Source organism: Nerophis lumbriciformis, linkage group LG25, assembly GCF_033978685.3.
Source record: "Nerophis lumbriciformis linkage group LG25, RoL_Nlum_v2.1, whole genome shotgun sequence".
NCBI lineage: Eukaryota > Metazoa > Chordata > Actinopteri > Syngnathiformes > Syngnathidae > Nerophis > Nerophis lumbriciformis.
In genome coordinates this window covers 16,623,070-16,635,461 of record NC_084572.2, presented here as the reverse complement: position 1 = coordinate 16,635,461, position 12,392 = coordinate 16,623,070, and the positions used below count along the sequence as shown (strand labels likewise).

General features: G+C 39.7%; 1 protein-coding gene across 4 annotated transcripts in view; it reads left to right on the top strand.

Moving 5' to 3' along the window:
• The window catches only part of dnah6 (dynein, axonemal, heavy chain 6), a 163,908-nt gene that overhangs the window by 36,789 nt on the left and 114,727 nt on the right, over window positions 1-12,392 (top strand). For all 4 annotated transcript variants that reach the window (XR_009817684.1, XM_061983898.1, XM_061983899.1 and 1 more), the window contains 4 exons: window positions 2,769-2,906; window positions 2,997-3,164; window positions 3,253-3,401; window positions 10,684-10,791. Coding sequence is in view for 3 of the 4 variants with exons in the window: in XM_061983898.1 (XP_061839882.1) it covers window positions 2,769-2,906; window positions 2,997-3,164; window positions 3,253-3,401; window positions 10,684-10,791 (563 nt within the window). In the remaining variant the exon portion in view is untranslated. The remainder of the gene's footprint in view (window positions 1-2,768; window positions 2,907-2,996; window positions 3,165-3,252; window positions 3,402-10,683; window positions 10,792-12,392) is intronic.

The following is a 12,392-nucleotide window of genomic DNA, read 5'->3' as shown; positions in this document are numbered from 1 at the left end:
ATTTTTTTAAAATATTCTAAAAATAGCAACAATTCAAAAATCCTTTATAAATATATTTATTGAATAATACTTCAACAGAATATGAATGTAAGTTCATAAACTGAACATCAAATCAAGTAGGGTATTCCATTCAACAATTCAGTGTTGACAGCTAGATTTTTTGTGGACATGTTCCATAAATATTGATGTTAAAGATTTATTTTTTTGTGAAAAAATGTTTAGGGCACTTTAAGTTGATGATTACTTCTATGTGTAGAAATCTTTATTTATAATTGAATCACTTGTTTATTTTTCAACAAGTTTTTAGTTATTTGTATATCTTTTTTTCCAAATAGTTCAAGAAAGACCACTACAAATGAGCAATATTTTGCACTGTTATACAATTTACTAAATCAGAAACAGAAATTTTTTCAACCAAAAATGCTTTGCTCTGATTAGGGGGTACTTAAATTAAAAAAAAATTCACAGGGGGTACATCACTGAAAAAAGGTTGAGAACCACTGTTATAGACCATCTTCATGTCGCTTTCTGACTGTGTCTTCAGGATGCAGCATTTTTTGGGCGGTCATATTTACGTGCCAAAGCCCTCCTCCAGGCCAAGCCCCCTTCGACTGCGTCTCCACTCTGTCAGCCATGTTGTAGTTTTTAGCTCTTCCATATTAAATGTACTGACAGGTATAAGTTAGAACTATATGCTTTTTTTTTTTTTTATTAGAAATGGCAGCGGTGGAGGATTTTAGCATGCATGTGCATGTACAAACCAGTCTGCCCCACAACAAGAGGATAGAGAAAAAGAAGGAACTTATTGACTACAACTTTGGACTACATCTTAATAAAAATGGCGGATTCGCGCATTGGTCTTCGGGTAAACCTTTACCATACATGTTGATGTACTGTAAATAAGGCAAAATATGTCACGAAAATCTCAAATTCCAAATGGCTCGTTTGGCGCAAGTTTGGACAGAGGCAATATTGTTTTATAAATATTTCCACCATGCCTCCATTGTTGGATTTTTGGGGACTTATAGGGATTCAAAATACACAAAAACAGGTACCAACAGGTAAGAAAAGTTGATTTTGCATAATAAGTTCCCTATAAGCACCAACTGTTTCAAAGTGACCAAACTCACTACTAAATACACCATGACACCACAGTGCAGTTGTGAGCTGGACAGCATGTGTACAACAATCAAATGTAAGAACCTAAAACCATTTGCGCAGGTGTTGCCCTTTTATCAATATACAGGACAACATAAATGTCTGCATTGAAATGCATGCGGTTTTATTTACAAATAATTTTCAAACTCATCTCAAAATACCAATATACAATTATTTGTAGCCTACTGCCAGTGGTCGCTGTAGCTTCAATGGCACTTAGTACAAAAAAATATGAAATTATTTCCCCTCATTTTTTCAGTGCCCCCTCGAGAATGTCGCCCTGGGCAATTGTCCATGAGCCCATATATAACCAATGCGTACTCCTAATAATATTTGTCTCTGCCCCTTATTTGTTACTCTTATTACAGGTAATTATTCGAGCTGTCTTCAGTTTTCACAGCGGAATCTGATTATTTTTACCAGTCGACAATCAGTCAAATATGGACAAAACATTTTGTTCTAAATGCTGGCATGTATGCTTCATGTATGATTGAAATAGTACAGCTAACAATGAGCCTCACCTTTGCAACTTTTTAAATCTCAAAAAGTTTAAACAAAATTAACACAGCAGGGATCAGATAGTTTAGTGAGATCCTTTGGCTTTGGCTCTGGCAGAGTGCAGAGAAGGCAATGAAACTTGACAATCTAAAGATGTCCAAACTTTTTACAGCAAGAGTCGCATGCATACAATTTGAACAATGCAGGGACCACTCCGATACATTTTTTCCATTAAAGATACTAAAAGCAATACAATGTAGATCGATCAATATATGCTAAACTATCTGAACAAAACATCATCTGTACCTATATTTGTGTTACAGGTAACACAACTAATGAGTAAAATATCTAATCTAACCTTCTTGAGATATTTAATGTCTTCTTATTAGTATTCTTTACTAATATAATTATTATTTTGCCCACTACATTTTTTTTAACTTAATAAGTTTTGCAAGAAATTTGTACACATGTTCATCTTGACAGTGCTCACAGACAGTACACAGTACATCAAAGACCATATACCAGGGATCTCAAACTCGTGGACCTGCATGCCCATATTTTCTGGCCCTGTACTTAACTTCATAGTTTAAGTGAGCTGGTTTTCATTTTTTCTTTCTTTTTGTGAATATTCCAACATGGGACATGTTTATTAAGGCTGTAGAATGTGTCATGGACCAATAAAAAAAGTTCTGTGGGCCGCTAATCGTCCCTCTGCCGCACTTTGGACACCTCTAGTCTAGAGGAAGTAAATGTCGTAACAAGGTTTCCAGAGGTAAACCTGCTCAAGCGTACTGGTCGAAATGTCACGTACGGGTCCAATTTCTGGCGAGTCCCACCAGAGCCAATGACGTCCTTTGATCCGCTTGAGGTGTGCGTGTAATGTGGGAGCTTTAGTCTTGCAGCCATGCGTTTTAACATTCATTGTGTCCCACATCTCAAGACATTCTCCCAACACACCCAGGGAGAGTCTCGGCTACACAACTCGCCTCCCTTGGGGGTTCAATGCGAGGTTGATAGTCGAACCAGACTCTTCCGAATTGAATCATCAAATAGTCAACAATTCTAAAACCTATTTTATGTATTATTGTTTTGAAAGTATTTATTTCCATTAGATGATGGGACGTTTCTTCAGTGGACTCGCTCAGTCTGGTGCCTGGTGCTGTTTTGATGAATTTAACCGAATCGACATCGAGGTGTTGTCAGTCATTGCACAGCAGCTCATTACCATACGAAATGCCAAAGCTGCAAAGGTTTGATAGGAAACATACTATTTTGGTTCTGTTTCAACATTGTAATCACCCTTAAAGTTGATCACAAACAAGTGGAATCTTTCTTTTTAGATGACTAAGTTTCGATTTGAAGGCCGAGAGATCAAGCTGGTGATGACCTGTGCTGCTTTTATTACCATGAACCCAGGCTATGCTGGAAGATCAGAGCTACCTGATAACCTGAAATCTCTCTTTCGACCCTTAACCATGATGGTGCCAAACTATGCGCTCATTGCAGAGGTATGACCGACATAACTGAATACTGACTTTCTTCACAATTTCAGCTTTGTTTATAATGACTTTGTACCTGCACTAATTTTTTGCACAGGTGATTTTATACTCTGAGGGATTCGAGTCCAGTAAAGTTTTAGCCAGGAAGATGACACAGATGTACAAGTTGTGTTCTGAGCAGCTGTCCCAACAGGACCACTACGACTTTGGAATGAGAGCCGTCAAGTCTGTGTTGGTCATGGCAGGGTAAGAGAATCACACAGTTTATGATATCTATTTTGCATGAAAATATATACAGAACAAACGTTTGAATGCAACATTTTTGTTTTTGCTCCCATTTTTCATGAGTTGAACTCAAAAGATCTAAAATGTTTACTGTACACACAAAAGACCTATCACTCTCAAATATTGTTCCCAAATCTGTCTAAATCTTTGATAGGGAGCACTTCGTATTTGCCAAGATAATCCATCCCACTTCACAGGTGTGGCATATCAAGATGCTGATTAGAATGCATGATTATTGCACAGGTGTGCTTTAGGCTGCCCACACGAAAAGGCCAATTTGAAATGTGCAGTTTTATCACATTTTGCCACAGATATTGCAAGTTTTGTGGGAGCGTGCAGTTGGCACGCTGACTGCAGGAATGTCCACCAGAGCTGTTGACCGTGAATTGATTGTTCATGTCTCTATCATAAGCCGTCTCCAAAGGCGTTTCAGAGAATTTGGCAGTACATACAACCGAGCTCATAACCGCAGACCACGTGTAACCACACCAGCCCACGACCTCCGCATCCAGCAGGTGCACCTCCATGATCGTCTGACACCAGCTACCTGGACAGCTGCTGCACAATTGGTTTGCATATCTAAAGAATTTCTGCACAAACTGTCTCAGGGAAGCTCATCTGCATGCTGGTCGTTCTCATCGGGGTGTCAACCTTACTGCAGTTTGTCGTCATAACCAACTTAAGTGGGCAAATTTTACATTACATTTTGATGGTGTCTGGCATGTTGGAAAGGGGTTCTCTTAACGGATGAATCCCGGTTTTCACTGCTCAGCGTGACAGCGTGTGTGGGGGAGCGGTTTGCTGATGTCAATGTATGAATGGAGTGACCCATGGTGTGGGTGGGGTTATGGTACACAGTGTTTCCCACAGGACAGGCATCTATTTGTGGTGGTGTGGTCGGGGGGGCGGGGGGCGGCAGCGGCGATGACCAAGAAGAACGCAGAGTTGGAATATAATTACAACACTTTATGTACATATTTATACACAGATTTGAACAATTAGTTATTCACTGAAATATATTTCTAATTGTGGTTCTTACAAAAAATATATCTTATAAAATATAAAAGCTAAAATGTCTCTTAAAGCGCTGCCCCTTTAATTAGTGCATACTAAATAATTTAACTTAAGCCTACTACTACAACCATATTATTTACCAGCAACACAAAGTGAAACAGAGGCAGAGGTGTCCTGCCACAGTCAGTCAACCTCCCCCTCCTCCTCCTGCTGCTGCTGAACAGGTCGCACTGGAGCTAGTCTCGCTCGCCAGACCCTCCTCCAGAGAAGAGGGAGACACTGGAGCTTACCGTGCTGGGTGTTATACAGCCATGACTTAAATTGTGGCATTTTAGCCATTCTGGATCGAAACCAGTCGCTTTATGTTTTGTCGTGGTCCTCTCTATAAGGCACATAAGAATATAAAATAGGACCCTTTTCATGAGAAAAGTGCATTTCTGATCTGACCCTGCTTTATTTTTCAGTGTTTGCTGAGTCTCACCTGTTGCCTCCGCCCTAGCTGGCTCTACATGCTGCCTGTCTGCCTCCTCTCCTACAACATCTCCCTGCGTACTTACTATCCCTTCCTCCTCGCCCTCTCTTACTGCCTCAGCTGCGCCAGCTGCGGCACTAGTTGAAGCCTGGAAGTATTGGAAGCAAATTAATTTTCACACTGATGGACGTCTGTTCACTTTCCTTATGAGATTTCTAAGTGTCTACACCGTTTTAATAATACCTCCTGTGGTCCGGACTGTAGGCCTACCTCCTCTCCAAGTCGAGCCCTTTTCGGCCGTTGAAAATGTTTTTCTATACTCATCTGCGTGAAGGAGTGAACATCCAACATTAGAATTTATTACTAACGAGCAGAACCGCTCTATGTACAGTGCCGTCTAACCTTAAGCGGCAGCAGCTCAACACATGCAGGGTTCAACGTTAAGGTTTTTTTCTACTTGCCCGACTTCTCAAATCTACTTGCCCCAATATTTTTACTTGTCCTGCCTAGGTTTTTTTCTGGCTGTGTAGTGCTCATGGCTTATATCTTACTAAAATTCTTCCCGTTGACTATTTACGACACTACACAGTATTTATTATTATTATTATTATTATTATCTATAATTACATTTAAATGGCATTGCATACATGTAAAATTAAATGCTATTTCACATTATTTGACCAGTAGCAGTTACACCCATCCGAACGGGTCAGCCACCTGTTTAAAGCCCGATCACAGTTGAAATCTTGAAATGAAGGGCCTTTAATGGCCAAAACATTAACCTGGACAACATTTTAACAGCTGGTTGTCTCAGATTTTATTCTTTTCATTGCATTCACATGCTGCAGTGGACAGTGGACAATTTAGCTTCAGTATTAATGCAGTATCTGAAGCACCGTCTCCACGTGTGTTTATTGACAACAGGGTTATAACCTGGACACGTTAGCTCGTCGGTATGGTAACAGGTGACTGTTACTACGTTCCCCAGCCCCCGAGTCAAACAGTGGCGGTGTTAATGAAGCAGCGCCAGGCTGCTCACCATCAGTGAAACGCTCGGTGAAATTGCGGATTAACGTTAAATATATGACGAGCCGCGAGCGATGCAGCTATAACCTATCTACCTATAACCTATATTACCCTCGTTTTTTGATCCGGTCGGTCCGTTTTTTTACTTCGTCGTCGTCGTTTTCTTCTTCTTCTTCTTCTTCTTGCCCACCAGGTGAATTAAGTGCTATTGGCGGAGTTACAATGCATCATAGGCTACCGCCACCTACTGCACCGGAGTTGTAACTACAAGGTACATTCACAGACAGAGTCCCATTGCTTTTATGAGCGGTCGAGCGAGTCAAAAGCCGAAAAATCCATTTGTGGCGGACGTAATTCTTTCGTGGCGGGCCGCCACAAATAAATGAATGTGTGGGAAACACTGGTACAGGAGACGTATGTTACGGACAACCAACACAAGTGCATTTTATTGATGGCAGTTTGATTGCACAGAAATACCGTGACGAGATCCTGAGGCCCATTGTTGTGCCATTCACCCGAGACCATCACCTCATGTTGCAGCATGACAATGCACAGCCCCATGTTGCAAGGATCTGTACACAATTCCTGGAAGCTGGGAACATCCCAGTTCTTGCATGGGCAGCATTCTCACCAGACATGTCAGCCATTTTGCATGTTTGGGATGCTTTGGATCAGCGTATACGACAGTGTGTTTCAGTTCCTGCCAATATCCAGCAATTTTGCACAGCCAACATTCCACAGGCCACAATCAACAACCTAATCAACTGGTGGTCACACCAGATACTGACTGCTTGTCTAACCTCCCAGACCCCAATACAGCAAAACTTCACATTTTAGAGTGGCCTTTTGTCGTAGGCAGCCTAAGGCACACCTGTGCAATAATCATGCTGTTTAATCAGCATCTTGATATGCCACACCTCTGAGTTGGGATGAATTATGTTGGCAAAGAAGCAGTGCTCACTACCACAGATTTAGACAGATTTGTGAACAATATTTGAGAGGAATAGGTATTTTGTGTATATAGTAAAAGTTTTACAGTTCAACTCATGAAAAATGGGAGCAAAAACACAAGTGTTCCATTTCTATTTTTGTTCAGTACATGTACAGTATGTATTGTACATGTGTATGACAAATATAATTTTTTTTTAGTTTGTTGTGTGAACTCAGATCCCATGAACAAAGGTCATTTGACTATATACTGAATGTCTCTGGTTGGTGTGTCCCCTGGGGGTGGTCATGTTGGGGCTGGTGAATAACTGTCCTGTATACCAATATGTTTTTTTGCCTGCCTGGTGGAACATTTCCTCAGTGGCTACACTTTCCGTAGGATGAAACAACTTTTTTGGGGGGGGATGCTTGTACATTATTGTAAGCAGACAATAGGCCGCAAACCTCTTCCTCTGTTTATACGCCTTAAGTAAAGTGCAAAGTGAAGTGAATTATATTTATAAATAAATAAATAAATGATAAATGGGTTGTACTTGTATAGCGCTTTTCTACCTTCAAGGTACTCAAAGCGCTTTGACACTACTTCCACATTTACCCATTCACACACACATTCACACACTGATGGAGGGAGCTGCCATGCAAGGCGCTACCAGCACCCATCAGGAGCAAGGGTGAAGTGTCTTGCTCAGGACACAACGGACATGACGAGGTTAGTACTAGGTGGGGATTGAACAAGCGACCCTCGGGTCGCGCACGGCCACTCTTCCACTGCGCCACGCCGTCACAAAAAAAAAGCGTGTTTCTTTAGTTACTCAAAGCCCTTTACATACTGAAACCCATTATCTATGTTACATTTAAAACAATGGAAGCTTGTGGGTAAAGTATCTTGCCCAAGGACACAACGGCAGTGAATAGGATGGCGGAAGCGGGAATCAAACCTGGAACCCTCAAGTTACTGGCACGGTTTCAAAAAGTACAATTTATGACTTTTTAAAACGCCGCTGTGTACACGGACGTAAGGCGAAGGACAGAGCGCCAATAAACCTTAAAGGCACTGCCTTTGCGTGCCGGTCCAATCACATAATATCTGCGGCTTTTCACACACACAAGTGGATGCAAGGCATACTTGGTCAACAGGCATACAGGTCACACTGAGGGTGGCCGTATAAACAACTTTAACACGAACCTACACCAAACAAGAATGACAAACACAATTCTGGAGAACATCCGCACCGTAACACAACATAAACACAACAGAACAAATACCCAGAACCCCTTGCAGCACTAACTCTTCCAGGACACTACAATATACACCCCCTAACCCCCACGTCAACCTCGCCCACCTCAACCTCCTCATGCTCTCTCAGGGAGAGCATGTCCCAAATTCCAAGCTGCTGTTTTGAGGCATGTTAAAAAAAGAATGCACTTTGTGACTTCAATATTAAATATGGCAGTGCCATGTTGGCATTTTTTTCCATAACTTGAGTTGATTTATTTTGGAAAACCTTGTTACATTGTTTAATGCATCCAGCGGGGCATCACAACAAAATTAGGCATAATAATGTGTTAATTCCACAACTGTATATATTGGTATCGGTTGATATCGGAATCGGTAATTAAGCGTTGGACAATATCGGAATATTGGATATCGGCAAAAAAGCCATTATCGGACATCTCTACTTTTGGGTTAAATTAAAGAAGTCATCCAGTCATTCATCTTTTGCAGACAATTGACAATTTCATACATGAGAATTTAGTCTACAGATTACAGTTGAGCAGTGAAAGGAAGAAATAATGTTAAAGATGTTTGGTCAGAAAAACAGGAGCAGCAGTTGTTTGCTCTGCACAAGTGCATAAATAGATGTACAGCATGCATACTAGATGCCCCAAGGCTGTTGGTTATTGGCTTATAACTCCAGGAATTGACATGTGATGTATGTCTTTCCCTTGTTGGTTCCGTATTCACTTTCCTTTTTGTCTATCGGTTCCACAATATTCCTTATTCCCCACTTTAATGACTGTGTAATCTTTTTTACTCTGTTTTCAAATCAGCATGGCCAACATTAATCTTTATCACAATATATCTATGTCTGTGCTGACTCGTTCTTTACAATTGTGTTCATAACGAATCGTACCTCACATTTTTTTTACTAATCTGTTCAAAAAAGGTCAGACGGAAATAGTACAACAAGAAGGGGTGTTCCAATACAATGTGTATTATTATGACTTTTATCATTTTGTAGTGTGGAATGTTAGAAAAGTTTGGTGAAATTAGTCAAACAGAGAACAAAATGAAAAATATAAAAGAACACTAACCTATTTGAATTGTCTAGAATGGATTTATGTCGTCATTTAAAGTGGTGTGGCTACATGTCTTTTGGTGAAACCTAGTGGTCACATTAATTCATGAAGTTAAGTTCATGACGCAGTAAGTTGAATGATGCGAACATGTTTGTTACTGGACACTTTCTAATACGCTTTTGCCTTGGAGACTTTGTATGTGTAAGCAATATGCAACTATAATTTTTTGATACTTGTTTTATTGACAAATGTACTATTTTAGACTGCAATACTGTTCAATTAAGGACACTTATATGTCCAGTTTGTATGCTATTATATGCTTCGCTGTTGTATAGCTGCTAGTTCCTAGTAGCCTATAGCCTTCCATGTTTACCTTTTGTAAATGACTTGACTAAAAACAAGAAATAACCAAATAACCAAAATACACAATACTTGTGTTTTTTGGAGGACATTTAGATCCGGAGTTCTTAACTTTTTTGACCTCGGGACCCAACTTTTCCGCTATATTGGGGCCTGAGACCCACTCAAATATTAACACTGAATTAGTCATCTTACTCTTGGATTGAATTGTATCCAGTAATTATATCTAACATACTTACAGTTTAACAGAATACACCTTGTCAAATGATTTTAAACCATGTGTTAATCACAAAGATTCATCTCAAGGCTTAAGTCAGGCTGATTACAAAACTAGCTACTGATCAAATATAGTGCATAAGAAGGAACTCATAACAAATTATGAAACATTAATTTACATACAATTACATAACACTAAAATAAAAACAAATCTAACTAAATTAATAATAATAATGATGAATATGTTTATTGAATAAATTGTCAATAACATTTAAGTGCAACTGAATATATACAGCTTTAGCACTTTAGTTATATTTTTTGCGCATAAGAAACTTCTCTGTGACTTAAACTCTAGACTTCTTTTACTTCTTTGATATTGTCATTACCGGCACAAGTGGTGGAAAAGTGTATTACAACTGAATACCACTGCAGCCCATACGGACCTCAGCTGAGAAACATATCTTTTTTAGCTGACCTCTAGGGGGAGCTTGCAGCCCAACAATGGGCACAGGCCTTATGGTTAAAAAACACTGATTTAAATTAACTGGTTGTCTAGCTTTGTACAAGTAAACATGCTCCAGTACTGTATCTATCGGAGATTATAGCACACATTTTACATGCAAGCACTAATATATAAATATTTTTTATGCCTGCAAACTGAATAGATTGTTACAAGCAATGTTTGGCCATATGATAACAAAGACAAAGACAGTATTTTGTCGAAAAATAAATTATATCAAAAAGGAGTTGTACAAGTAAAAAGCAAAGTAACTACATTCATGTGACAGCATGATATTAGTAGTGATATTGATGCCAGTCATTGAGGAGATGTTAAAAAGTTTTCATGTTATCAGTGTGCAATCATGTTTAAGACCATCATGTATTTATCATATGATTCCTTTTCAGGTCACTCAAGAGAGAAAATCCTCACCTGATTGAGGATGTGGTTCTTATCAGAGCTTTGCGGGATTCCAACCTGCCAAAGTTCCTCACAGATGATGCAGAACTGTTTGGGTATGTATGGCATTTAAAAGATTCTATACATTATACATGTTAATTTCTTCTTCAAACACTTCTACTGGTGAAATATATTACAGTATGAACATGTAAATATATATCTATCCATCATCCATCCATCCTTTTAATTCCTTTCGCTTAACCGGGTCTAAATCGTTTGGGCTAATGTCTCAAAAGAGAAGCCTAGACTTCCTGGTCTCTGGCCACCTCTTCTGGATCGCATTTCTCGGCAAGCTGCGAGACTTATTCCCTCCACTGTGTCCTGTTTTTACCAGTGACGTGCGGTGAGGTTGATGGCTGGTGAGGCACTGATTTCATCACAGTCAGATTTACAAACATATGAACCCTAAAGAGTATCTTATTCACCATTTGATTGGCAGCAGTTAACGGGTTATGTTTAAAAGCTCATACCAACATTCTTCCCTGCTTGGCACTCAGCATCAAGGGTTGGAATTGGGGGTTAAATCACCAAAAATGATTCCCAGGAGCGGCGCCGCTGCTGCCCACTGCTCCCCTCACCTCCCAGGGGGTGAACCAGGGGATGGGTCAAATGCAGAGGACAAATTTCATTACACCTAGTGTGTGTGTGACAATCATTGGTACTTTAACTTAACTTTAACTTTACACATACAAACTGTAGCACACAAAAAAGCACATTTAATAAAAAAAACTTTATTATGGTCTTACCTTTACTTAGAAATTAAGTCCATGCGCCGCAACTAAAGCCCTCACTTAAACTTTCCACGTGCACGATTGAATCTATTTAAAAAAGTGTAACCGAAGGTTTATAAATGTCGCCTTTACTGTATGAAACTACAAAATAACAAACACGGAGGCTCCAGTTTACACGAGGACCACTTTATTTACCTTCTTTCAAAAACCTCCGCAATGTGACATCACTTCCGCTCTTAGCGCCTTCAAAATAAGAGCTCAAGGCATATACTGTATAACAGCGCATAACAGGAACTTAACATCACAAAGAGGAAAGCCCATGAAAATAGGTTACAAAAGTTATTTAATAAGAAGCCAAAAAGTGTAAAAACAATAATGTTCGTGTTGGAGGAGTTGTGAATTAGGTACACCTGCAGTCTGCAGGTGTATCTCATGTTGTGTCCCTGCAGTCATTCACAACTCCTCCAACACCAACATTATTGTTTTTGCACTTTTTGGCTTCTTATGAAATACATTTTTTAAATAGATTCAATCTTGCACGTGGAAAGTTTAAGTGTGGGCTTTAGTTGATATAACAATTCTACGGCCGGGGTGCAGGAGGCGAGCCTCAGCCAGTGCGTCTTTTGCAGCTGTTTTATGATCGCTCAGCACAAGAAATACTTATAAAGTTGATTTGATTTGATTTGATTTACACACATACAGTTGTTGACAAAATACACTGTACATTATATACCTCAGCTAACTAAACTATGGAAATGTATAATATAATTCATATAGCAATACAGTCTCACTGCACAGCAGGCCAGCAGTTAGCCGAGTCATTGCGCAATCCATGTTGCGGCACTGAGTGACGTGCCTCAACTGGCTGCTGTTCACCGCACCGTCTCTTCTCAGTATTTGAACGGCAAATGTGAAAATTCAGCGAT